At 31.7% G+C, this 24,805-nt stretch overlaps 1 protein-coding gene across 1 annotated transcript in view; it reads right to left on the bottom strand.

The window, feature by feature from the left end:
* LOC145330425 (uncharacterized) overlaps positions 1–24,805 on the bottom strand; it is a 52,208-nt gene that overhangs the window by 13,880 nt on the left and 13,523 nt on the right. The window contains exons 5-7 of the mRNA XM_080175060.1: positions 24,502–24,619; positions 17,338–17,467; positions 11,766–11,938 (exon numbers count right to left, since the gene is read on the bottom strand). Coding sequence (XP_080031186.1) covers positions 11,766–11,938; positions 17,338–17,467; positions 24,502–24,619 — 421 coding nt within the window. The remainder of the gene's footprint in view (positions 1–11,765; positions 11,939–17,337; positions 17,468–24,501; positions 24,620–24,805) is intronic.

Genomic DNA, 24,805 nt, shown 5'->3' on the forward strand with positions numbered 1-24,805 from the left:
TTGTCTATCTTTTGTTGTATTGTCATTCAAACGCTTTAATGCCATTTTTCATACGCATGTGCATAATTCTTTTTGTGCATATCTTAATGCAGATTTTAGCAGCGAAGCTACTCCTAATTTGCTTTCTTTAAAGATGTAAAGGACAAATCAATTGCTAAACTATCAAATACGAAAGGTTTTAAATGATTTTACATTGTATAGTTACCTAAAAATATATTTAAATTTTTTTATTAGCATAAGAATAAATCTGAAAAAGAATGGCCTGAAACCTTCACAGGAGCTATGAAAAGGTTACATAGAAAAGATAACTCAATAGGTTCAGTGGTCATTGAGATCTTAAGCTTGAGACAAAAAAACTTACAGCATGACCCTCGAAAAAGTATTTTTAAGCATCTGCAGCCTATATTTCTCAATAAAATATTAAAAGATTCATATGTACTTGTTCTCTATAATTTTCTACATCAAAGGATATAAAAATATTTTTTTTTACATCAATTAACAGCCGAGATTTTTAAAGCCAAAGTTTGGAAAAAGTGCTTGAGAAACTGGATATTGCTAAATATTTCTTAGTTTTTATTAGTATATTACTTTTTATCAACCAGTTAAAAAACAAATAAGAAAGAAGAGCAAGTTTACAATTGATACATTTTTTATTGCATTAAAAAACGTTACTTTTACATATAAAAAACTACTTTTCAAATTTTACTGAATACATTTTTCTTATAACCATTTTCCCTCAAATCTTATAATATCTCCCACTTATTAATATGACCTTAAATAAACCCCTCCCCAATTTATGCTCATTACCGGAAGATTAGCGCAACCTTTACCAATAAATTCACGCCCACTCATCAAATTAATCTAAGACACATAAAAATCATTTAAATTGTTAAATGTTTAAGAAAAGTTTGTAGCTGTAACTTTTTGGTTTTTTAACTTATTTTGATAAAATAAAAAGTGTTTGATTTCTGTTTATGTAAACTTTCAATTTGCTACTATTTTTTATAGGATTTCTTTCTGTAAGGGTGTTTTTGCAATTTACACTAATCTAAAAATGCCTTTTAGAGCAAGTGAAAAAAGTGCTTTCAGCATGAAATAAATTTCTTGGAAACATCTTTATATAAGTTTTATAAAAAGTATTGAAATTATGAGGAAAACACGTCATTTCACTTTAAAAAAACATTTTTCTTGAAAAGTTACTTTTTCCTCAGCCACTTTTTCAAAACTTTGGCTCTAAAAATCTCAGCTGTTAATTGATGTAAAAAAAATATTTTTATATCTACTTATGTGGAAATCTACAGAGAACAAGGACATATACATTTTTTGATAATTCATTGAGAAATATGAGCTGCAGATGCTTAAAAATACTTTTTCGAGGGTCATGCTGTACTACTTTATAGAATGGGAAAAACTTTATGTTTTGTTTTAAATTTGTTATCCTTGTTTTTTAACGCATAGGCTCACACATACATAGGTTTTTTATGCATTAATGCTATTAGTAAAATTCTATTATTCTTATATACTAGAAATGTATTTTTTATTTCCCTTTTTTTTATCTTTTATGGGAAAAAGGAAAAGGTAAAAGTATTTAAAAGGTTTTATAATAACGTGTTTTTTTTTGGCTTAACAACTTTGGGGACTTCTACTGGATTTTGATTGCTTGGTTCATTTAGTTAAGTGTTCAAACGTTTCAACCATAAATTTTAATCTACATAAGGGGTGATTTTGTGTATCTTCATTGGGGATGTACATCAGTTTATTGGTCATTGTCTTATCCCTGCAGATCCATGTATATATCTGCGGAATGTTGTCTATAATACGATCCGACGGTTATCAGAAACAATTTGTATAATAGAAGAGCTTTATTAAGCTATAAAAATTGGAAAGAATTTTAATGAATATAATAGATTTGAAATCTGCATAAAATTTTAAGGAATTTTTATAAAATTCGTTTTTTGTATAATTCTTTATCTATAAGCGCAAATACAAATTAAGTTAAATAATTTTGACATCTGTGATTGTTGGATTGAAAACTATCTGCGCCCTGATTGGAGAAGCTTAAGTGACGTACATCATTCAACCAATTAGAGCGCAGGTAGTTTCCAATCCACCTATCCTGTTGGTCAAAATTTATTAACTTAAATTGGATTTGCGCTTTTCAATAATGAATTATATAAATAACGAATTTTATAAAAAAAATCCTAAAAATTTTATGCAGATTTCAAATCTATTATATTCATTAAAATTCTTTTCAACTTTTATAGCTTACTTTATATACTTCATAAATTTATTACCTTGTTTTACTTATCAGGGAAGCTTTAATATAAATTGTTTAAGTCTATATAATCGTAAATGTTAAAAAATTATACACCAAAAAATATAGTCATGCATTCTTAACTACAAATATAATGGGCAAAATAGACTCCACCTACCCCTCTCTCGGGAGGTTGGTGACACCCTCCACATATAAAAAGTTATAATCTTTCCAAGACCTATGAGAAGCTTATTGTAATGAGAACCATATCGGTTCAGTGGTTAGCAAGATCCTTTGGTACACACAGATAAACATCCTGTTACTTTTACTTATAGATTGATTTTGAAAAGCGAAACTTTTCTATAAAAAGGGTTCGTCCGTTAGTTAAAACATGTTATAATTATTCAATCAATTTTAAACCTTGCATGATGGTTCCTTTAGTAGTTAGGTACAATTTAGAAAGCGTAGCATCTCTATAATCGTTACCAGAATGTCCGTACGTCCTTTTTAAAGATGTGATAAAATTTTCGATTGATATGATTTTTTAAAATACTGATTCCTAGAACAACAAAGTACAACGTTATATGCGAAGTATCTCTATAATCAAGTCCTAAAGATGTAAGTATGTCCTTAAACAGTATCATGTATTTAAGAAGTTTTTCAACAAATTTGCTTTAAATTTTCGTTTCGACTTTTATACATTTATATTCTGATTATTCAGTTCTGACACTCTACTCTAGTGTTAATGTTCGTTTGTCCTACAGTTTCAGAGCTTCGCTTTTATGATGTCATCCTTGTTTTAAAGAATATTTCTCCTTAAAAGTTTAATGCGCAAGATTATTCGTGCATTATGTGAACATGAACTTCATTTTAGAATAAGCAAAGATACTTTATAACTACCATTGGTTGTCAGTCTGTCTGTTGAATTACAATAAACATCCCCAATGATGATACACAAAATTAACCCTTCTGTAAATTACAATTAGTGGCTGAAAGTTTGGACACTACTAAATGAGCCAACCAATCAAAATTAAATACAAGTGTCCAAAGTTGTTAAGCTAATGTATAAGAAAACGTTATTATAAGACTTTGGAGACTAGTGTAATAAACAGCCCAATGTCTCCTCCCTTCCTGGGTCTTTATGTGGATGCATAGGGGTTATGGAATACAAAGTGGCAAAGTCACAATTATCCTCCCAGCATGACAGCTACCAAAGACAGGGAGATATATCCATTATATTAAACTTGTTTTCTCGTATTCATTCGAATCCGGTGGATAGGAACCGGTTCTCATCCATACGAAAAAAACTATGTCTAGCATCGTATTATATCCAGCTTTCTACGAATATAGAAATGTACAATCATAAGATTAAAATTTAAAACCAGTTTTTTTAGCCGGTGCCTCCGGCACCTCGGGGCTGAAAAAACTAGTTTTAATCTCATATTTGTACTATCTATATCCGCGGAAAGCCGTTTATAATACGATGCGTGAAATAACTATTCTTTCTTTTCATCGAATCGATGGTTATAATTGAGAGTTTATATTTAATTGACTAAAAATATAATGTAAAGGGATAAGACAATGGCCGATAAATTGATAAATTCCCAATGATGACAAACAAATACACTACTTCTGTTGATTAAAATTAGTGGTTGAAACGTTTGCACACTATTAGTCTGAAAACAAACAATCAAATTTCTTTCCAAAGCTGTTTTATAAAACTTTGGGTACCAGTGTAAATTACAGTCCAATGTCTCCTCCCTCCTTGCAAAAGTACATGATTACATAGAGAAAACTTACAGATATAGAATAGAATCGATTAAAGTTTGTCCAAATATATAATTAGATAAAATATAGAGTATCTTCGCATACCTCCATTTAAAACAAGCAGATCTTTTTACTTTTTTTAACAACAAATTTTTGTATGTTAAAATTATCCTATTTATCTGATTTTTTGAATACTGATTCCCATTACAACATGGTACAATGTCATAAGCGAAACATCTCTATAATGAAGTCCTAAAAACGTCAATATGTCCTTAAACAGTATTGTGTATTTAAAAAGTTTTGCAACAAATTTATTTATAATTTTGTATAGACTTAATATTAAGTTTACTCAGTTCTGACACTTTACAAGTGTTAATGTTCGTTTGTCCTTCCATATTAGAGCTTCGCTTTTATTTATGTGGTCATCCTTGTTTTTATTAAATTTTTTATTTTTTTATTAAACTCAAAGTTACTGAAGTAGGGATTCATTGACAAACCAAATAATACAAAAAGTCATTTAAAATATCATTTTCTAAAACTGTTGATCTCAATTTAACAAGGATCCTTATATTCAAAAGTTATGATCATTGATACAGTATATGTTATTTTAGAAGGGACAGTGGTGGCTGATAATTTTATGTAAAATATTGATGCACAAAAAAGTACCCCTTCTGTAGATTATAAGTAGTTGTTAAAACGTTTTGACCCTTTACTGAATGATCCAACCAATTAAAATTCAATAAAGTCGCAGGTCTAAGGTAACGGTGGTAGTATACTTTGACGAAGAGACAGACGGACATACAGACATTCTAAACTATCAAGTAGCTGCGCTACTAAAAATAAATTAGTCGAACATTACCATTATCATTTATGATTATCATTTTGGGCGAAACCGTATAACAAGATAATTATTTTTTGATTGATTTTTTTACTCTAGATTAAATCGTTATGCGTTAAGATTTACTGAAATGTAACCCATAATGTACTTTCTGTACTGCAATGTACTCTCTAAAAGATTACAATATTGAACAAAAAAGCAAAGAAAATTATTTTTACAGGGTTTTTCACCCAATAATACGAAAATGATTTAAGTCTCTCCACAGATTCTGGCGTCATACGATAGAATAGCCAATGAGAGGCGAGTATAAATTTTTCCATTGGTCAATTACAGTGTATACTGGCCTCTCATTGGATATTCTATCGTATGACGTCATAATCTGTGGAGGGACTTTAATCATCTTCAATAATTCAATTGGTATTTTGAAAAGAGACACTTTATTTGTTCTTTTTAGCTGCAATTTCAGAAGAATACATAAACACATCATCTTCTTGCATTTGAAGTGAACTTATATATTGAATAAAATAATCTTTGGAACGTATATGATTTTTAAGAAAAATAAATCTTTATAAGATTTCAAACCGTAACATTTTCTTGGCAAAAAAGAAAATTTATAACAAAATTGTAATACCGATGTGTGTTGATTTTAAATCACAAAAGTTTATTTTTCAGTTTTAAAACTCATTTTCTGAAAATCAATTAAATGCTGATCATTAGGAGGAGGTAATTTGCCAAAATTATGATATTTTCATTAATGATTTTTAGATAAAATTACTTATAGAAATAGAAAGATGATTTAGGACGTATATAGATCTGTAAAATACCTTATAGAATGATAAACAAAAAAAAAAGAAAAAAACTTATATTTTATGAAATTTTTTTTCTAGTTAAGTCCCCCTCCCAAACAGTTCCCTGGACCTTTAGAAAGCTTCGAGAATCATATCGGTTCAGCGGTTAGCGATATCCTTCGCTACACACTCTTTGAGACATACATACAAATAACTATTTAAATATATAGATAGACAGATAGATAGACAGATAGATAGACAGATAGATAGATAGATAGATAGATAATAATATTGTATATATGGATGGATAGAAAGATAGATAGATAATAATATTGTATATATGGATAGGTTTATAATTGAGTATTATCTGAGCATCCATCTTAAACTTTTCTTGACCCTTTAACATTTCATCCTAGAGTGTTCTTTCAAAATAACATATAAATATTTATTTTGAATTCTCACGAAATTGTTAAATATTTCATTATTAAATAATAGTATATTTTAAACTTTTTTATATGTACCTTTTTAGGCTTTAACTATACTTTATTTTTTTCTTACAAAATTGCTCTTTTTGCTGCTAGAATTTTGAGATAATCTGTTAAATTGTGTGCACTTTTACTATAAAAGATAAGTTTTTAAGAAATTTTTAATGTATAAATATAAAACAAAATAATACAATTTTATAATAATTAAAATCATACAATTCAACTAGGAAGGGAGGGGACATTTGGATTACACTAGTCCTCAAAGTTTTATGTTAACGATTTCTTATTAATTGGCTTAACAACTTTGGGGACTCTTGCTTAGTTCATGAAGGTTCAGACGAATAAGACAACTTTAATAATATTTATTTGAACGACCATAAAATCCAAATTTTTAAAAACATGTTTTAGTATTCTTAAATACGAGAAAACCAGCAAAGATTAAATATGCCTATAAAACTTCCAGTTCAAAATAGAATATTTTAAAAACTTGGCCATTGCTTGAAGAATGCTATTATTAACTATAGGGTCATTAAAAGGTTCATGATCGTTGTTAGTTAGTTTTTATTCGCGTAAGAACTTTAATTGCCTTTTTTGCCTATTTTAATTTTAATTACTTTTTTTTTTACTTTTAAGATGTTCATTGATAAAGAAACGTATAAAACTGAGTGCCCCTAGAGGTACAAACACACAGACAAACAGACATCCTGTTACTTTATTAAAAGGATTTCAAGACAGAAAGACACGTTCTCTTAATTAGTTACAGGAGGACATAAGGACATACAGACAGACTTCTTCCCTTATAGAGTAGCTTTGCTACGGATTGCGATGTCTTACAAAATTTCTAATATTAAAATTTCATGGGAAATTTTGTTGCAATATAGTGTTGAAAATTGCGTAAAAAATTTCATAACATTTTCTAATCTATTTTTGCTAATTTTAACAAAAAACGGTAAAATTACAAGAGTTAATGTAGGTAAAAACATAGACCTTTTGAAAATAGAAATAGAAATTATTAATGTAGCCAAATTTGACCAATACTAATTAGAAATATCTAAAATATCGGGTATAGTCCATTTCGTAGCAACGCCTCTTAAGGGGGCGTTACGTCGTGTTTTCGCAATAACTTTTATGTTAGGTTAGGTGATTGCCCGCAGGGTTAGAGCCCCCCGCAGGGACTAGAAATAGGACAAAATCTACTGTGAAAATATGATAAAACGCCCCTTCAGAGGCGTTGCCACAAAAGCGACTATACCTAAAAAATCTATTAAAATCGAAAAAAAATCTGCTAAACCAAACAAATAGTTGACTATTATACACATTTTTCTAACCCCATGCCTTGAAAATGCATTTCTAAATGTTGTAAGATTAATTCAGTAATTAGTAACATTAATATGCAATTTTCATAGATACATACATTTAGGCTCAGAAAATATTATGAATAAATTTTCTCGTATTCATTCGAATCCGATGGACAGGAACCGGTTCTCATAAATACGAAAAAACTATGTCTAGCATCGTATTATAAACCGCTTTCTACGAATATAGAAATGTACAATCATAAGATTAAAACCAGTTTTTTTAGCCCCGAGAATTGTACATTCTATATCCGCGGAAAGCCGTTTATAATACGATGCGAGAAATAACTATTCCAGTATGGCTTCGAAACCGATTAATACCCGCAGGATTAGATCCGATTATCAACCATACTGAAAATTAATGTATATCATTGTATTACAGACAATTTTCCAGGTATATTAAAAAAATCATAAAATTAATACCAGTATTGTTATCCCTTTCCTTCGGCCACTGTGGGCAAACAAAATAGGTTTCAATCTTATTTTTTGATATCCGCGGAAAGCTGTCTATAATAAAATGTGATAAATAACAATTAAAATTTTTGTTGTACCTATTCTGAAAAAAAGACTTTTTTCTGTAAAATAAATTTTTCGATTATTTTTCTCTGTTTCAAGATATTAATACAGTAATTAGCGAATGCAGTTTAGATAAGGTAGAAATTTGAAATCTATGCATGGTTAGAAAAGTATTTAAGCAAGACAATTATGTTTAAAAGTAGCACAGCAATGTTAATCTAATTTCAAAAGAAACCAGGATGACAACATCCATAAGTAGCAACACTTGTATAAATAAAAGTCAGAAGTCATCTAGTAGATGAGTATAATATTCATAAAAAATCTGCCTTCTAACTTAAATAACATAGAATCTGTACAAAAATAAATCAGTCACCTTTCTTGAACAGAAACCGAAAAAACGTTTCCCCATAATTGAAGCCATTTATAGTGCTTATAAAAAATTACGTCAACTGACCTATATAAAATTGGTCAATTAAAATGTATGCTGGCCTGCCATTGGTTATTTAATCTGCGTATTGGCCTTTAATTGGTCATTTGTATTGTATGACGTAATTTTTGAGGCACTTTAAAGAGCTTTCCCATTAACTAAGTTTTAGAGGAGCTTTGCTGAAAAAAAGAATAAAGTATTTTTGAATTAGTTATCGCTACTTGACTATGATCTATCATATTGTAGTTTTATATACACCCCTTGCTCAAATTTTTAAAATAAAAAGCAGGGGCGTCCAAGCTTTTTTATTTGGGAGGGGTAAATTTTTTAAGGGGGAGGGGGTAATCACCCCATTACCCCCCCCCCTTTGGACGTCTATGGTAAAAAGACCAATTTGTTTCATACATTTTGGGATTAAAATTAAATAAAATAGCTGTTTACCACTCCCTGTCCCAGACCCATGTTTAAATTCGACCTTCACACACACACTGTTCGATTTGGAGTTCCTACGCTCCAAACAAAAAAATTCTCAGAATAGCAAAATATTTACATCAATCGTATAAATAATAGACCCTATAGCTTTGTAAGTTTATCGGTGTTAGGATCTAGAGAGAGATAAGATAATAACCGTTAAATTGATGTACATTCCTAATGATGATACACAAAAAAAACCTTCTGTAAATTAAAAAGATTTTTGAAACGGTTTAACACTCAATTTAATGAGCCAACCAATCACAATTCACTAAAGTCCCCAAAGTTGTTAAGCCAACGAATAGGAAAAGTTATCATAAAACTTTTAGGGACCAGTGTAATTTAACTATCCTCAAATGCAAAATTACACATTGATTTACAGTACTCCCAAGTGAAAAAGGGTTTTAACCGAATTAGACATTTCAAACAATTTATAAGCATATTTCCGGGAATTAGTTTGATGTCCACAGGAATAGAACCTGTTCCAAATCATGCTGGAAAATCATGTATGGTATCGTATTATAGACAATTCACCAAGAAAAATTGACCGAAAATCATCTAATTAAGCCCTTTTTTATTGGACCTGTCATTCGGTGTCCTATGTTTATTATTTTATTATCTTCCATTAAACTACCCCCATATTCGTAGTATGATCTCAATTCATTATGCGCAAAATTGGGCAAAATGAGAGAATCTACAATTTTAAACTTTTGGAAAAAGTGTTTTCTAAAACCAGCTAAAAAAGGATTGAAAAAAGTATTATTATTAGAAAAGTATCCGATTGTATACAGCAGTAAGTTTTTTTGTCTGTTTTTCAAATTTCGATGGCTAATGAACTGTTTGAGTTCTCCATAGAAGCCTCTCATAGGTCCCGGTATGATTTTAGGCTATTATATTTTTAAAATTTAAATCTTTGATAAAAAACGAAGAAGACACAACAATTGGTACAAGTTTTACAACCACGTTATCTTATTCGTTAGTTAAAAACCTTTGACTACTTTTATTGAATTTTGATGAAAACTTTAAAATCTCGGCCTAACACCGCATCATAACTAAGGACGTTAAAAATGGTTCCTACTGCTAATTTGTCAGGTGCGCGACATTAATAGTTAGAGTAGGGGGAATGCCTTGGCCCAAAACAGGCGTAACTTATTACCATGCACTGTTAGGAATTCTCAGACAAAGGTCGTTCAATCAAAGGGTTGGTTGTCTGTTGGGTGTTTGGACAGAAAAGGAGACATTTGGTTTCCTTTTGTTATCCTTGGTTGTTAGACCATTTCGTTATATGTTATGGACAGCATCTCCGCCCGTATGAGGTAATTGACAAGGTAGTATCAGAATAAACTAAAATTTAAAAGTTGGCTTGTTTTGATGATATATTTATTTTTAGCATAAAAGTATGAACAATAACATTTGAGTGAAGAAGATTTAGGAAAATATTCATATGAAATTTTAGTTTTCACAAATATAATTTACTTTTATGTACACATTAGAGTAAATCACAAGAGGAAGAAAGGGTTAAATAACTGTATCTCCCCATCGCAACCACCTTGTGCAACCTTTCTATGGGGTCATTGAAAATCGACCAATGGTGTCGCTTATATTAACACAGCCAAATAGCAGAAAATAATTTAGAAGCAGACGAAAGTGGTCTTTGAAAAAGGAATGGAGATAGTTGTCTGTATACACATCTATACTTTAGATCGTTATGTAAAATTAGTAGTTGACTTTTAAGACAACTAGTGGCTTCAACACTAAACTCAAGAAAATATAGCAGAAAACCAACCCTTTGCTTCTGTTGAGCCAAGGAATTCTACCCCTATCCTCTTAACATTAATTTCGTGCATCTAACATAGCAATTGTAGTACAAGTTTTAACGTCTTTAGTTGTGTCATGGTATGGGCTGAGATTCAAATCCCCAACGACGAGCGGATGCACTATGTATACGGCTGCGAATAAAGGCCCAAAAACTTTATAATAACGTTTTCCATTCGTTTGCTCAACAACTTTGGGGGCATTTATTGAATTTAATTGGTTGGTTCATTAAATTGAGTGTCAAAACGTTTCAACTACTAACTGTAATCAACAGAAGGGGTAATTTTTGTATCATAATTTGGGATGTACACTAATTTATCGGCAATTGTCTTATCCCTTTAGATCCTTGGAATTAAAGACAAATCAGTAAAGTTCAAGTATATTACGGAATAAGAAATTCATTATAATTTAGCTGGCTACTCTATAATTCCATATTTTTATGTTAATTTTCCAACACATCTGTGTCACTATTAACCTTTCATTTACATTTAAATAGCGGCTATGCCCCTAGAGCATAGACGTCCAAGGGGGGGGGGGGGGTAATGGGGTGATTACCCCCCCCCCCCCAAACAAATTTTGGGGTGCTCCAAATATTTTTTCATTTCCCCCCACCCCCATTTAAAAATTACCCCCAAACATTTAGGAGGGGGTATTTACACCCCCAAAAAAACGAATTACCCCCCCCCCCTTAAATTTTTTTTACCCCCCCCCAAAATAAAATGCTTGGGCGCCAATGCCCTAGAGGCCTCTAGTGGCCCTTAAAGGGGAAGGGTGGAGGTCGACCAACTCCAATTTAGATTTTAATTTCAATAAAAGTAAATCTTTTTTTTTATGGGGTCATTTAGTCTAGGGGCGATTTCTTTTGGGAGGGTAGTGGTTATAAAAAAAGGACCTATGAGAAGCTACATTATAAAAGAGAACCAAGACGGTCCAAATATTGAGATCCTTCGGTACAGACACACTTAAAAAAACAGACATCCTGTTACTTTATTATAAGGATTATACAGTTTTTAATTTGAGTCTTTCTAGTAATTCTACTATGCTCTTACCTGGGCATTGACGTCTTGTACGCGGTTATCAAACTCTTCAACTCCATAGCTGTCAATATCATCCGCCTGGCCGGCAGCAGGAGCTGCAGCAGATGCAGAATCAGCCGCCAAACCACCGTAGCTGTCGAAGGAAGTAGGCTCGCTTGAATCTTGAGTGAAGATTTCCTCAGGCACTAAATTTTGTGAAAAATTTGAATATAAAATAAAGTTTATTTCACAATTTTTTTTATTATAGTTAGTTTAGCGGCATGCACAGTGTTTTGCCAAATGGGGGGGGGGGGGGTTGTAATTTAAGGGGGCACAAAAGGGGAAGACAGGTATCACCTTTTTTTTGTTAATTTTAAGAGTGGTTTTGACGCATATTGTAAATGTTTAACTTTTTGAATTAAAAAACACCTAAAAAGCTAAATTTAATTAATAAGTCAAATTATTGTATTTTAATGACTTTATGAAGATGACTTTTAGTTCCTAACAACTATCGCAAGGATTTGGTTGTTCATTCCAAAAATTTAATATTAAATTAATGTAAAAAATTAAATCAAAAATTGATCTATTAATTGAAAAAAAGGTATAAATGTTGGGATCAATCTCGAAATTTTTCAGTATGGCTTCGAAACCGCTTAATATACGCAGGATTAGAACCAGTTTACAGCCATACTGAAATTTAATGTATTGAATCGTATTTTAAACAATTTTCTATGTATATTAAAATAATAATTATTAGATTAATTCCAATTGTTTTTCATTAAATATATACCATTCTTTGAATAAAAGAGTTAATATCAAAATATGTATACAGAAATAACAATAATATTATCATATGCATGGTTGCGGTAAAATGGTCTTCTTTGTTGTACTGTTAAAATAGGTTCCAGGACAAACGCAGGAGTCCCAAACGTCGGAGAGGACAAACGCAGGAGTCCCAAACGTCGGAGTGGACAAACGCAGGAGTGTTAAAATATTAATTTAATTAAGTATTTCTATACAGGTTATGTTAGGTTAAGATATGAATATACAAATAAGCAACCGCAGGGTTTAGGCATTTAAAAACCTAAAATATAGTTTTAAAAAGGTTAGGTTAGGTTAAGTTTCCACTCCGACGTTTGGGATTCCTGCGTTTGTCCTAGGACCTTAACATATACAAAGTTTTCTTTAATATTTATACATTTAAATAGTGAAAGAAATAGTAATCTGTAATTGCTTTGGGTTTAGGAAAAAATGGCTTTAATCCTTATATAAAAAACTTATACAAAATTTATAGTACAAAAGTAAAATAAAAAGTGAGACCATTTTCTGATAACCACATGAAAATGTCAGTACTAATGTAAATATTTGTATGTAAAGTACTGTAAAGGATAAAGGAATATAAAAATAAAAGAATAGTTATTTCTCGTATTCATTCGAATCCGGTGGATAGGAATCGGTTCTCATCTATACGAAAAAACTATTTCTATCGTCGTATTATAACCAGCTTTCTACGAATATAGAAATGTACAATCATAAGATTAAAACTAGTTTTTTTAGCCCGTGCCTTCGGCAACGCGGGGCTAAAAAACTAGTTTTAATATTATAATTGTACATTCTATATCCGCGAAAAGCCGTTTATAATACGATGCGAGAAATAACTATTCTCGCATCGTATTACAAACAGCTCTCCGAGGTTATAAAATGTACAATTATAAGATTAAAACCAGTTTTATATTTGCAGAAAAATGGATATAATACGAGGCTAGACATAGTTTTTTCGTATGGATGAGAACCGGTTCTAATCCACTGGATATTAATTGGTTTCTAATGAATACGAAATAAAATTATTTTGAGCATTATTTAGACGTTGTCCACGAATACGAAAATGGAAAGGTAGACCTTCAAATGATATAATCTTAGGGTCTTGGCACTTTAGACAAAACTCAAGGCACTTAATGGCCCTCCCCCTCATACTTGTTTTGAAAAAATTAAAAATAATAAAGGCTGGGGTAGTTTTTAGTTTGCTTGTTCATTCCTTCAGGTCAGATTAGGTTAGGTTATATTTAGTACTGGGCAGCCCCGCAGATTTTGGGTCCCCCACAGGAGTTAGACACCAGAAAAAAACTAACACCCCTCCCTCCTCCCCACTCTTATATTCAATCTATTTAAGAATAAGGGGTGGCAGAGGGTGGGGGAGTAAATAGTGATCAACTAGCTTTTTATGGGAAAATACCAAAATTAACAAAAAATGTAAATTTTACACACAATTTACCAATTCCTAAATGTTTACTAAGAAGAGGAGTCTACTAACAGACAGGCATCTAAATGGATAAGACAATGGCCGATAAATTGATGTACATTCCTAATAATGATACACAAAATTACCCTTTCTCTAGATTACAACTAATGGTTGAAACATTTGGACACCCAACTGAATTGACCAACCAATTAAAAATTAATAAAAGTCCCCAAAGTTGGTACATCAACAAATAAGAAAACATTATTATAAAACTTTGGGGATGGTGTAATAAACAGCCCATTGTCCCCTCCCTCCCTGACTAACAGAGCGTTTTAACTCAATTTTCCTTCCTCTCTTCGTTTTAAAAAAGACAGTCAATCACTTACTTTTTTTATATAAATAACAATTTTTCTTTTCATAAAAATCCTATTTTATAAAGTAGAAAGCCTAAGATCTCAATAACTGCTGAACTGATTAGGTTCTCTATGTTAGGTAAGCTTCACATGGGTTCTGTGACGGTTTTAGGCTATTTGAATTATGAATGCTTGAGCAGAATAGCCTAATCGGAGCAGCTATTTCTTAGATTTTTTCTTACATAAAACCATCTTAATTTTTATTAAAGGATAACAATAGTTAAATGTGTCAAAACTTTCAATACTGTATTTTTTCATCAGAACTGAATATTTAAAAAAAATATGATATAGATATAGATAAGAGTGTTTCTTTACTCAGTTTTTGAAGGCTGTAAGATATCTATCTAATATACATATTTGAGGAAGTAATGACGAGAGAGTTTACATTCATAACATATTCACGTAGTTTGGAATATCTTCTTTTGCAGGGCTAAAGTAATATGTAATACTTTTAAAAAATTATTAAGAAAATGCCCCCCCTCCCCCTAAAAAAGCTTTGACGTCTTTGCATGTAGTGCTATTTCTACTCCTTGGCGGTTTAAATTGAGTTATTGAAGGATGGCTAAAGAGTTAGTTTTCAAATAATTTTGAATATCTTATAGAGTTAAAGTAATATGTAAAACATATGAAAGTTAAATGAAAACATTAAAACATGTTTTGCTATGCCTTCTTCTTCAAAATGTAAAAAAGGCAGATTAAAGAGTTATGTTTTTAATAGTTTTGAATATTCTATAGGGGTAAAGGAATATGTAATACATTTAAAAGTAAATTGAAAATAAAACAAGGATGACAACATCCATAAGTAGCGAAGCTCAAAAATTATGATTGTATATCAGGAAAAAAATACTATAAAGCAGTGTCATATAATAAATATTAATATTTTTGTTAAATAGGGAAATCTTAATGAAACTTGATGGAAATGTGTAGAACATGATCATACTCAATCCCTGATAATTTCAACCGTCAATCCTGAATAGGAATTGAGTAAACCATAAAAACCTAAAAAATCTAGGAATCGATCTAGCACCCCAATTAATACAAAAATATTAATAAAACTTGGTGAAAATATGTAGAATATAAAATTAATTAATCCCTGAAAATCACGAAAACGTAAAAATCTAGGAATCGATCTAGCACCCCCAAATAACAAACAGACGGACAAAACAATGTATATATTAGATGGGCATATATAGTGGGAATCTTCACTAAAAATTATAGCTGTCTATCTTGAATAGGAGCCGAGAAAATCACGTTTCCCCCGATTCATTAATTACGGACAGACGGACGGACGGACGGACATTGTGAATTATAGAGTAGCTTCGCTACTAAAAATAAGAGACATAATCTTAATTGATGGCCTAATAGAATTTAAATACAATTTTAATGATTTTTTTTGCAACTTAAACATCTTTAAATTATGTCATACAATCTTATTAATATTTTTTTGAAGTTTTAGATAATAACAATTTATTTGAAAATTGACATCTAGAAGCAGCCTATGTTGCTTATAAAATATGACTACGTACTAGCCTACCATTGCAGGTCAATTAAAATGTATAATATTTATCACTGGTCATTTGTATCGTATGACGTCATATCTTTTAAGGGCGCTATAAGCAGCTTTGACATCTATCTAAAATTAAGATTTAATACAATACCCCTCCCCATTTAAACCCTTGATGGTTAAGGGGAAAGCTAAGTGGCTTTCCCTTTGTTCCCGACTAATACCTATGCCCGTCCGTTCGTCTGTTCGTCTGTCTGTCTGTGTGTACGTCTGCTTCCGAGTACAACGAAGAATAGGATATAATCACATCACTGTGTTACGAAGAAAACGCCCAAATATCTTGCCAATTTTTTTGGAACATTTTCCTCAAAAAGTACTATTTACTTTAAAGGTTTTATTTTGCATAGTTCGAAGGTGAAAAAGATATAGAATGATAGAAAAAAGGAAGTATATGAAATACAAAACTAGAATTTAGAAGATTTGAATGAAAAAGAGAGAAAGAGAGAGAGAGAGAGAGAGAGAGAGAAAGAGAGAGAGAGAGAGAGAGAGAGAGAGAGAGAGAGAGAGAGAGAGAGAGAGAGAGAGAGAGAGAGAGAGAGAGAGAGAGAGAGAGAGAGAGAGAGAGAGAGAGAGAGAGAGAGAGAGAGAGAGAGAGAGAGAATAGCCTGAAAGAAAAGAAATATAAAAAAACAAGGTTGACACCTTTCATAAAAGCGATTTTATCAATGACTGCACTTAAAAAAATATATCTAAAAATTCAACAAGATCAAAACTGACTTACGGAAACTTTAAAAAGACTATCAACTTGCTATACCTTCGAAATTATACATTATCTGTTACAGAAATCAGCAAAGTTTGATATTAATGGGAAGCTATGCCTAAATTTACTTATTGATCTATGGGGGAAGTCTTAATCAGTCATAGCCAGGACGTTCAAGCTTTTTTAGAAGGATAAATTGTTGGTTTTCAAAATTCAAAGTTTTAGGGGGGTAAATACCCCTTTACCTCCCCCTCTTTTTAACGTATATTGGTCCTGTTCTTCTACGATGTGACAACCCATATGAAGAAAGAGGGGACACAGGGCTATTTATGACACTAGTCCATAAAGTCTTATAATAACGTTTTATTATTCGTTGGCTTAAAACGTTTGGGGACTTTTTGGTGAATTTTGATTGGTTAATTCATTATGATAATGTGTTTAAACGTTTCAACCACTAATTTTGATGAACAGAAAGGTAATTTTGTGTATCATCATTAGGGAAGTACATTAATTAATCGGTCAATGCTGTATTTCCTTAAAAATGAGAAAGCCTAAAATCTCACGTGTGACGTCATGAAAATACGTTTAAAAAGGAAGGATGAGAGGAGAAGTGGGAAAGGAAACCTCCCGAAAAGAGATGGATTTTATGACGTCATACGTGACATTAAGGCTTTATTCACGCAACCCACCTGGAGCAGAGGTGCCAACTGGAGCCAGAGCGGAGCCGTACACATCAACTGGATCCGGGTCAGCTGTTCCGGCGCTGGGGGCTGGGTTCCTGGGCTGCACCTCTTCAAAACTGGCCGGCAAGGGGTTAGCCTAAACAAAGAAGACAATTAAAAAATGTTGTGTTTCTATAAAGTAGTAAGGATTTTTCATCTGAAGCTTAAGATTTCAATAACCACGGAACTGATTGAATTCTCCTTTTAAGGGAAGCTTCACATTTGTCCCTGGATGGTTTTAGGCTATTTTCTTACCTTTTTAATTCGAACACAAAGCCCCTAGATGTTAGTATTCTATAAAGTAGTAAGGATTTTTTGTCTGAAGCTTAAGATCTCAATGACATTGATAGAGTTAACTTTTTTAGACCTGCTTCCCATAGGTCCTGTGATGGTTATAAGCTAATTTATTTTTATATTAGTGTTAGGAGGGTTTTAGGCTATTTCTATAACCTTTAACTGATCCCCTAGATACTAGGGAAGTAGCCGCTAGTTTCTTAATAAAGCAATATTTTTTTAGGGGCCAGGGATATTACACTAGAATTTAAATAATGTTTCGACATTGAAAAAAGAATGGCAAAATCCAGCAGTAGCGAAGCTCATGACAATTTGATTTTTACCACAGTAAAGACTAGCAGATAGTAAGTCCAAGCTTTTTTTTTGTAAACGTTGGTTAAAAATTTGGTTTCAAAGAATTGAGGTGGTAATCTACTGTATTCACATACTTGGACGTCTATGTTAACTATAGAATAAATGCTTTGTTGTCATAGAAATCTTCTCATTAGTCCATTTTAATTATTAGCTTAAACGTTAAGATGTATGATTAAACGGCAATTTATAATTATAGAGTAGCTTCGCTACTTAAAATTGAAATACCCCGGAAATGCTATGAAATAAGGTTTATCAAATATGATGTCTAATTTAATCTTATTTAGTGACCATCTTTCACGAACTTTAAAGTGACAAACATAATTTTTTAAAGCAAATATTTTCTACCAATAAATTTTCTTCTAACAATATAACATAAATTAAACAAGTTTAGAACTATTTTTAATGAGGAAAGAAGTTTCGGGTATAGTCATTTTCATTGCAACGCTTTTTAAGGTGCGTTTCTAAGTATTTTCACATTAGTTTTTCTCCTAATTCTAGCACCTGCGGGGGCTCTAACCCTGCGTGGTCAATTGCCTAACCTAACTTAACCTAACCTAACCTAAAAGCTACTGTAAAAATATGACGAAACGCTCCTTAAAAGGCGTTGTCAGTAAAAGTACTATACCCGAAGTCTTTCATATCTTCGCTTGTATGGTTATTGACGTCATTGTGTGTATATTTATTTTAGTAATTGCAACTCAGTAAAAGATAGGAGGTTAAAAGAGACATATTTCTGTAAGCATAGCAACTCCATAATTTAAATTACATGATTCTCATTTACAGTAAAGCTGGAAAAATCAGAGAGAGAGAGAGGGGACAATGGGCTTTTTAAAACAAGTCTCCAAAGTTTTACAATAACGTTTCCTTATTCGTTGGCTCAACAACTTTGGGGACTTTAAATTTGGTTGGTTAATTCATTAGGTTGAGTGTTTAAACGTTTCAACCAATAATTTTCATCTACAGAAGAGGTAATTTTGTGTATCATCATTGGGGATAAACATTATTTTTCAGCCAGATCATCAAAATTGTTTTTGTAAAAAATCCTCTAAAATCAAATTAAAAATCTACGAAAATAAAATAAAATCTTATGTTAACAACCATTCTATGATTTTAGAACACTTACTATAGCCGATTCAGCGATGTTTGATTATTAAAGAACCCACCTCTGTTTATTAGCTAAATAAAGAGTTTCACTAAAAACTCCCAAGACATCATTGTTAAAAAGACATGTTTTTGAAACCTTTGTTTGATGTTAAAAGCTCTTCTTTTTTATTATTTTATTAAAATGTTTATCCTATTATATAAAGTAGTAAGCTTTTTTTGTCTGTAGTGAAGGATCTCGCTGAACCACTGAACCAATATGGTTCTCCTTAACAGTGAAGCTTCTTATAGGTCCAGGAAAGGTTTTTAACTATTTTTTTTAACTGCCCCCCCCCCTCATGTTTCCCTAGAGGCCTTAGGGACGTAGCCGCTAGTTTTATATATAAAGTATTAGCCATTTACAGCAAATTTTTAGGCTGTTCAAAGCACAAATTAGGTTTTAATTCTGTTGTTAAACAATAGACTAAATGAACCATGGGATGTGCCTGATATCTGACCGATCTCGCATCAAAATTTGACAAATAGTGAGAAAAAGATAACATCTCAGTTCGTGCCGAAAAATCAGGCAGCAGTTTTCAAACAAACCAGCTGAAAAAAGAAAATAGCTAAAACATTATCATAAAAATATTTGACATAAAATATGAATGATACCGTAGGACCAATTTGTCAGAAAGTCTAGAATTTGTTTGTGGGCAGGTTCGAAACTATTTGGCTATATTAACGAGAAGCCCCTAGATAAGAGAGAAAAAGTCATTAGCATTTTTGTTTCAACACTTAAACAGACCTAACCATGAATGAACAAGGGTGACATCATACATAAAAATGAAATTATATTAGATCAAGTGTTAGGAAAAAGAGCATAAAAATGTTTCATGGGTTTCCTTTAAAAAAAGACGTTCTAACAGTGCATGGTTGCGCCTGTTTTTGGCCAAGACTTTCCCCTAGTACTATTAATATTAATGTATAGCTTCTGACCAATCTGAACCAGTAAAATTCTAATTTTCGATATAAACGTAGCACCAAACTGATGCTGTGAGAATTGGTGCAAAAAATATGACGTAACAAAAAAAATTAGCCAATGAGAGGCCGTTATTGACCAATGGCGGCCACTACCATTGCCGCCATTGGTCAATAACGGCCTCTCATTGGCTATTTTTTTTGTTACGTCATATTTTTTGCACCAATTCTCACAGCATCCACCAAACTCAAACATAAACATAAAATGAATAGGCCTAAATAGGCCTATTAGAGCTGTTTAAGAAACTAAAAAAGTCATCAAATCTGCAATATCATGTTTTAGGTGTAAAATAATGCATTTACAAATTTTTTTAAAAGTTTAGTCTAATGGATATAGAATACGTGAATATTGTGTGAGATGAAATTTTTCTCTCAGCTGGCTAATATAACAATACCCCCCATCACTCCCCTGTCCATGAAGGAATGTATTGACCAATAACTGTGGACTATATTAGCAACCTAAATGGACGGCAAAAATTTCCTGTAAAAAAATATCCAGGTAATCTATAGCCATTGTTATGCCATATAAAATACGAAATACAAATTTTTATAGCGAAAGAATAAAAGAAAAATAGGTAACTTTTTTTCCAAAGAGGCCTAAATTGATAAGTATTATATATATAGATTAAATGGGTATTTAACGTGATCTATTAGAGATTTCTTTTGAACTCTAGAACGAGCTATGGTATTTTCTATATAATTTTAATAACAGCGAAATATTACAGCAAAAAAATACAGCCAATGCCCAAAAACATCAGAATATTATTTTAATCTTCTAGAAAAATCTCTGTTGGATGGAAAAGTAGAATGATGTCTGCCCGTTCGTCCGTCTGAAGCTTAGGATCTCGGTAACCACAGAACAGATTTGATTCTACTCTTCAGGGAATATACCTACTGGTCCTGTGGTGGTTTTAGGCTATTTGGAACCCCCCTCCCCCCTAAAAAAGGCCCATGACTAGAGGCTATGGGCGAGCCGCTAGTTAGATAAATAGGAATACTACATTATTCTTTGCATGGAAGTCCTATAGCATCCTAAGTTGGTTTAGGGCTATTTCATGATAAGAAATGCCCCTTTTCTTGTTGTCTCTAAATATGAGTTACAAAACAACTTGTAATAAATTATCATTCCATTGCAAAAAACGCGATATTCAGTTTGTTTAAATATTCAATTAATTAGGTTTTTTCAAGAATGTCAAGCGTGGGAAAATTTTTAGAATGTGGGAACCATTTAATTTTCATTTAAATGGTACATATGTTTTTCATTTAATTTCATTTTTAGGACCCGTGAGAAAATTTTTTTAACGTGAGAACCATTTAATTTTCATTGAATTTCATTTTTTGGAAGTGTGGGAAAAAACGGGAGAAAAAATATGTTTTAGTATAAAGAAATGTTCTATCAGTTTCAAACCTTTTTCATTCGATAGATCATACTGACTTTGAAAAAACTGTCAGACCGATTTTTGAAATTCAATCTGTGAAAAAAGATATTCAAGTTTTAATATTTTGTTTTGAAAATATTATTTTACATGTATTGACGCCATCTTGGATTATGATAATTTTTTTTTGTTAGAAGATTTTTTTTCTAAAATATTTTTAAAAAATTAAATTTTTACAATAAAAAAATCTTTGAACTTAAATTGACCAATAATTCAAAGATTTTTTCTCTTTGATTTGGAAGATTTTTTATAATTTTTATTTTTAATGTCAAATAAAAACACAACAGTGAAAAAAATGAAAATTAAATGAAAAAACGTTTTATGATTTTATTCAAGAAATTATTTGCTAACATCACCTTTTTGTTGCAATAGAATGTTATTTAAGCAAACAAAATTTAGCATAAATGGATATTTAAATCCCAAGGTATTAAATGATCGAGCGTTAGCTAATCATTTGTTTGCTTAAATAACTCATTCCCATATAAACGACCCTTTAAATAGTGGATGTAAATATTCATTTATTTCCCGGGTATGATCATTTATATCCCGGGTATCACTATCGGTCCATCATTTATTCCCTTGGGTAAGAAATATTCATTCCGAAACAAAAAACTGTACAGGAATACCCCATTTATTTTATTTGTAAAATCTAATATGTATTGTATAACAAATCAAAATTGTTATTATTTGCTATTTTTTAACTTGCATGAATAACCCCCTACCCCATTTAACGACCGTATGAGATGGTTATAAATCTAATTTACTCAGTTATTAAATTAGTAGATAGGTGTATTTTACACTTTAAATCATTAAAAATGAGCTATTATGTATGCTATTAACAAGCAGTCTAACAAAGACGAACAGCTGTGTCCCTAGAGGCATAGAGAAACTTTTAAAATCATGATTGAGGACGTCAAATGAATGGGAGGGAAGGGAATAAATGAAAACCTTTCTCGTATTAATTCGAAACCTATTTATATCCAGTGGATTACAACCGGTTCTCATCCATACTAAAAAACTATGGCTAGCATCGTTTTACATCCAGTTTTCTATGAATATAAAAATGTACAATCACAAGATAAAAACAACATCTCGGGGCTAAAAAAACTGGTTTTAATCTTGAAATTGGACATTTTATATCCGCGAAAAGCTGTTTATAATACGATGAGAGAAATAACTATTACGGGCTCTACAAGAAGATTTACTTTAAAGTTTCAACTTCTAAATTCAGTCATTTTAGAGATCTTTTAGTAAAAATATAGAAAGGCAGACATATATCCTTATTTTAAATGGAGATACTTATTAAGTAAAGCTTTAATGTGACCATCCCCTATGATCGGTAAATCGTGCAGTTTTTGTTCTAATAACTCTTAGTCCTTAATGTGTAACTATGAACTAAAATTATGACAAAGTTTTTGGTGCAGGTTCATTAAACCCTTACAACCCCCCCCCCCTTCGCCCACTCCATGTAACACTAGGGTTTGACCTGATATTCGGTTTGGCCGGATATCTGGCCATTTTCAATACCCGGCCGGATACCGGATATTGAAACTATCCGGATACCGGATACCCAGCTGATTTATAATGCCGGATATCCGGTTATCCGGCCGGATATCCAGTAATTTTCCAGATATACGGCCGGATACCGGATATCCGGCTGATTTCTCATGCAGGATATCCGGTATTCAGAATCCGGCCAAAAAAGGATCTGGCCGAACCCTATTTAACACTACAAGTAATGACAATGGATAAATTTTTAATACACCTGATTCATGCAACCTCATAATGTAACATACCAGATAACAAACCCTTTAATTACACGACCCTTATCAATAGGTCTCTATTATACATATAACAAACCTTTGCCTACTTTTATTCATCCTTTATTTTTCTTAAAATGACAACGGCATCGAGATTAAATCATAATTTGTACAAGTTTAGTTTCAATACCAGAAAAATCAGACAAAAATATATAAAATAATTGGGTATAGTCCCTTTCGTGACAACGCCTCTTAAGGGGCGTTTCGTCGTATAAATTGACAGTTACTTTTGATAGGTTATTTTAGGTCAGGTGATTGCCCCGCAGGGGCTAGAAATAGGTGAAAATCTCCTATGAAAATACAACAAAAAGCCTCTTCAGGGCCGTTGTCACTAAAAGGACTTTACCCGAATAATTTTCTTTTATTATGGGGGTGGGGGGGGGGAGGGTAGGATCAAAACAAATTCTACAGACGTTGCCTAGAAATTTCGAGGTCCTGACAAATTTATCATCTTAAGCATGGCATGGCATTAACATACCACTAGTAGATCATAATTATGGGAAAATTTACTGCTCTGTTTATGCATTTTTTACCACTTAGGTCAAAAGGTTAATTGTATTATCTAAAAACTAGCGGCTGCACCCCTAGCATCTTGGGCAGAGAAATGGCCTTAAACCATCCAGATATTGAGATAAGAATAAATAAAAACTATCCCAGGACCTCTAAGAATCATCCATAAAATAGAGAACTCAATCAGTTCAGTTGTTATGAAAATCTTAAGCTATAGACCAAAAAACTTAATAATTTATATTATAGGATATAAATTTATGCACTACTTACAAAATAATCTTTATAATTTCAAATAAAGACATACTAGTTCACATTATCTCAATAGATGTCGCATAATAAAGTTAAACCAACATTATGATTAGTTTCATTGTTGCAACAACAACATTTTAGTTTAAACTTATACCACTAGGTGGCTGTATTAAAAAAAGTTAACCATCTTTATCAAATGTAATAAATAAATGCAACTTTAGATAAATAAAAACATTAAAACAAAATCTATACTGCTTTGTCATATTTTTTCCTTGTGTTAATTTAAACAATTAAATTAATCAACCCTTTTCTCACTAGAGGTTTCAAATGAAGACTTTACTATGACTTACCTGTTGTAAGGTGGACTGGATCAGAGCAATTCCATTAGCAGCACTATCCCTAGCATCAATAGCATCCTCATAGTCTCCGCCAGGTGTCAGCAGTGGGCTCACTGGGCTACCATATGCATCCTATCCAGACAAGTACTTTGTTACTTAGTTTACGATTAATTGGTCAAAGGATACTTTTTTTTTTGACTTTTGGGAATGTAGATTAAGTAGAGTAAGGACATTTAGTGGTTGGGATTCGGCCCTCTGTCACTAAAATAAAACCACTCTTGTGCTCTATAATACACACCCCTAAAGCTTACAGACC

Source organism: Acartia tonsa, chromosome 10 (assembly GCF_053477335.1).
Source record: "Acartia tonsa isolate MP-2025a chromosome 10, ASM5347733v1, whole genome shotgun sequence".
NCBI classification, from domain to species: Eukaryota; Metazoa; Arthropoda; class Copepoda; order Calanoida; family Acartiidae; genus Acartia; species Acartia tonsa.